This window comes from Eimeria tenella, genomic scaffold, assembly GCF_000499545.2.
Source record: "Eimeria tenella Houghton genomic scaffold, Eth_scaff43, whole genome shotgun sequence".
NCBI lineage: Eukaryota > Apicomplexa > Conoidasida > Eucoccidiorida > Eimeriidae > Eimeria > Eimeria tenella.
This window is the reverse complement of record NW_013543362.1, coordinates 6,106-9,551: the sequence shown is the minus strand read 5'-3', so window position 1 is coordinate 9,551 and position 3,446 is coordinate 6,106. Positions and strand designations below refer to the sequence as shown.

The window sequence follows — 3,446 nt, the reverse complement described above, 5'->3', positions numbered from 1 at the left end:
AGCTGCAGCAGCAGCACGGAGCGGTGCCGGTGTGGAGGCAGCTGGAATGAGACACCAGCAAGAAACCCTTTGTATATCTTTCGCTGAAAATAATCTTTTCGAATTGTGCAGTTGAAGAAAATTGAGCTGAAGTGGGCTCGGCGAAGCCTCAAACCTCGATGCTGCTGCAGCTGCTGCTGCTGCTGCTGCTGCTGTCGTTGCTGCCGTGGCTGTTGCAGGAAGAACAGGAAAACAACGTAAAGACAAGCATTAAAAGTTTGTGGGCAAATGGATTAGGAATTGTTCCAGTGAGTGCAGCTGCTGCTGCTGCCGATGCTGCTGCTGCTGCTGCTGCTGCTGCAGTCCAGCTGTCACCGTGCCATTTGCTGCTGCTGCCTGTGACAGCTGACCACTGCAGCAGAACAACAGCAGCAGCAGCAAACGCAACTTTCTCTGCACTTTCTCCTCTTATTTGATCTTCAAAAGTATTTAATTAATTAAATTTCAATAAATTAAAACTTATTGTTTTGTGTGCTTCCGCAAACAGCGCATGCTCAGGTGCAGCAGCAGCAGCACACCCGCCTGCTGCCCGAGTCGATTCAGTGCAGACAGCAGCCAGCAGCAGAACCTGCAGCAGCAGCAGCAGCTGCAGCAGAACTTAATTTCTTTTTTATTGGAATAAAAACAATTACAATTTGCACTCTTTGCGAGTCGTTAAGACTTTCGGGCTGCAGTGCAGCCCTTTCAACATCGGTGTAGCATAAGCTAGTCTTGCTGCTGCTGCTGCTGCTGCTGCTGCAGCTGGTGCAGCAATAGCACTGTAGCAGGATTCATATTAGCAGCAGCAAAATGGCTGGCAGCCGCGGCGACCGTCGGGTGAACTGCAGCAGCAGCAGCAGCGCACACTGTTTGAGCAGCACCACCGCCAGCCACAGCTGCAGCAGATGCTGCAGCAAAAACACTCTTTGCTGCCTCCACACAGTTAAGCAGCAGAGCGTTGTGCCGCCCCCCCGAACCTGAATCGCCGGCGGCTCTCATTTCGCTGCTGCTGCTGCTGCTGCACCCGTGGGAGCACCCGCTGCTGCTGCTGCTGCACCCGTGGGAGCACCTGCTGCTGCTGCTGCTGCTGTTTGCGCGCCTACAGCTACAGCCCTCACTAAGTCTCTTCTGCTGCTACCGTCTTTGCTGCTCTCTCTGGAACTCAAAGCAGCAGCAGCACGCAAGGCAGCTGCGGCACCCACTGCTGCTGCTGCTGGCTTGCTGCTGCTAGGACTAACGCTGCTGCTGCTGCCGCTGCTGCTGCTGCTAGCTGTAGGAGCGAAACACTAAGTTGTTGTATGTTGATTTGCTGCCGTGGCGCCCCTGAAGCTCAGGGGCGAGGAAGGCCGCAAGCTGCCGAGCAAACAGGAGCAGCGGGCCCCACAAGTCACCTGCTGCTGTTGCTGCTGCTGCTGCTGCTGTTGCTGCTGCTGTTGCTGCTGAGGGCGCAGCACCCCCGAGGGGCGCTGCGGTGCTGACTGCACCGGAGGCCCCAACCTGGGGTGCCCTCAGGTGTACGTACAGCTCGTTTTGGCACTACATTACGGCTCTCTCGGGTGTATGTACACCTCAAAAATGCATGCATGCGCGCCACAGCGCCCGCCCGCATGCACTGCCCCGGTGTATGTACACCTCACCAGTGTCCGCATGCAAACGGACCTCAAAAGGCGCGTTTTCCTTCTATCTGCTTGCATGCGCGCACTCCTCTGAGGTGTACGTACACCTGAGCAGCGCATGCATGCATGCATGCATGCATGCATGCACGCGTGCATGCCTGCCATGCATGCGTGCACGCATGCGTGCATGCATCCATGCATGCGTGCATGCATGCATGCATGCATGCATGGAGGCGCGGCTGCATGCAGGGGTGCATGCATGCGTTTGCATGCGGTGGCATGCGGCGCTGAGGTGTACGTACACCGCAGGCCTGCGCGTCGCTGTCGGCGGCAGCTCTGAAAGCCACCTCTGGAAGATGGCCGGATTGGAAAGAAAGAAATAAAAGAAAGACAGAAAGAAAAAAGAAAAAAGAAATGAAGCAGCGAGCCTGAGGTGTACGTACACCTGAGCTGCAGGCGCCGCTCGCGGGTGTATGCGCAGCTCGGGTGTTCGCGCAGCTCAGGTGTATCTGCAGCTCAGGTGTATCTCCACCTTCGCAGCAAAGACTCCATTTGTGCACAAAACACAAAAAGCAATAAATGCTCAAATATAATTCTTTTCTCAGGCGTACAGACACCTCATTTCCGAGGTGTACAGACACCTCAGACCCAATCAAAGTCCACACAGAAGGGGATACAAAGACACCCGACTCGAACTCTGCAAGTAGCTGCTGCTGCTGCGGTTCCTTCTGCTGCTGCTGCTGCTGCGGCTCCTTTTGCTGCTGCTGCTGCTGCTGCGGCTCCTTTTGCTGCTGCTGCTGCTGCTGCTTTGACGCAGCAACTCCACTAGCGTGAGCCGCACGGCTCTGCTGCAGCAGCGGCAATCACCATTCGATTCTGCTGCACCCCACACTGCGGCGCCTGCTGCAGCAGCAAGCCTTGCTGCAGTAGCAGTCCACTGCTGCTCTGCTGCTGCTCCTTCTGGTCTTGCTCCTGCTGCTCTTGCTGCTGCAGCGGATGCTCCTCTTGCTGCTGCTCCATATCGGCCTGCTGGTCTGCCTGCTGCTGCTCCTGCAGCCACAAAGGGCACCACCCCGCGTCAGCAGCAGCAGCAGCAGCAGCAGCAGTCGTTGCTTCCATGCAGTCCTGCTGCTGCTGCTGCTGCAGCTCTTGCTTCTGTTGCTGCTGCTGCTGTTGCTGCTGCTGCTGTTGCTGATGATGCTGTTGTTGCTCCTGATGCTGTTGCTGTTGCTGCTGCTCTGTCTGCTGCTGCTTGTGCTGTTGGGAGACATCGCTGACAACAATATCCGCCCCAGCAGCGGCGTTGTTGCTGCTGCAGCCGTCGCGAGAGCTGCTGCCGCTGCTGCTGCTGCCGCTGCTGTTGCTGCTGCTGCTGCTGCTGTCTGAAACCCCACCCTCGTCTTCTCCCTTGACTCTCGCAAGGGCAGGGCCATCAACAAACGAATCAACTTTTCTTTTGCATGGGGGAGACATTTCGCCCATCCAACCTGCTGCTGCTGCTGCTGCTGCTGCTGACGCGGGGTGGTGCCCTTTGTGGCTGCAGGAGCAGCAGCAGGCAGACCAGCAGGCCGATATGGAGCAGCAGCAAGAGGAGCATCCGCTGCAGCAGCAAGAGCAGCAGGAGCAAGACCAGAAGGAGCAGCAGCAGAGCAGCAGTGGACTGCTACTGCAGCAAGGCTTGCTGCTGCAGCAGGCGCCGCAGTGTGGGGTGCAGCAGAATCGAATGGTGATTGCCGCTGCTGCAGCAGAGCCGTGCGGCTCACGCTAGTGGAGTTGCTGCGTCAAAGCAGCAGCAGCAGCAGCAGCAAAAGG

The 3,446-nt window shown here is 57.2% G+C and overlaps 3 protein-coding genes across 3 annotated transcripts in view; 1 reads left to right on the top strand and 2 right to left on the bottom strand.

Annotated features, from left to right (window-relative positions):
* Nucleotides 1-744: 744 nt before the first annotated feature.
* ETH_00010445 (uncharacterized protein) lies at nt 745-1,017 on the bottom strand (the record flags this gene model as incomplete). The annotated part of the gene is made up of 1 exon (XM_013376963.1): nt 745-1,017. One exon carries the CDS (start codon nt 1,015-1,017, stop codon nt 745-747), a length of 273 nt encoding a protein of 90 aa, XP_013232417.1.
* Nucleotides 1,018-1,284: 267 nt separating this feature from the next.
* On the bottom strand, nt 1,285-3,116 carry ETH_00010440 (uncharacterized protein; the record flags this gene model as incomplete). The annotated part of the gene is given in 3 exon segments (XM_013376962.1): nt 1,285-1,525; nt 2,283-2,482; nt 2,502-3,116. The coding sequence occupies 3 exon segments, from the start codon at nt 3,114-3,116 to the stop codon at nt 1,285-1,287; spliced, it is 1,056 nt and encodes a 351-aa protein (XP_013232416.1).
* Nucleotides 3,117-3,207: 91 nt separating this feature from the next.
* ETH_00010435 (ferredoxin, putative) overlaps nt 3,208-3,446 on the top strand; it is a gene marked incomplete at both ends in the record, with an annotated part of 2,962 nt that continues 2,723 nt past the window's right edge. The window contains one exon of the mRNA XM_013376961.1: nt 3,208-3,386. Coding sequence (XP_013232415.1) covers nt 3,208-3,386 — 179 coding nt within the window. The remainder of the gene's footprint in view (nt 3,387-3,446) is intronic.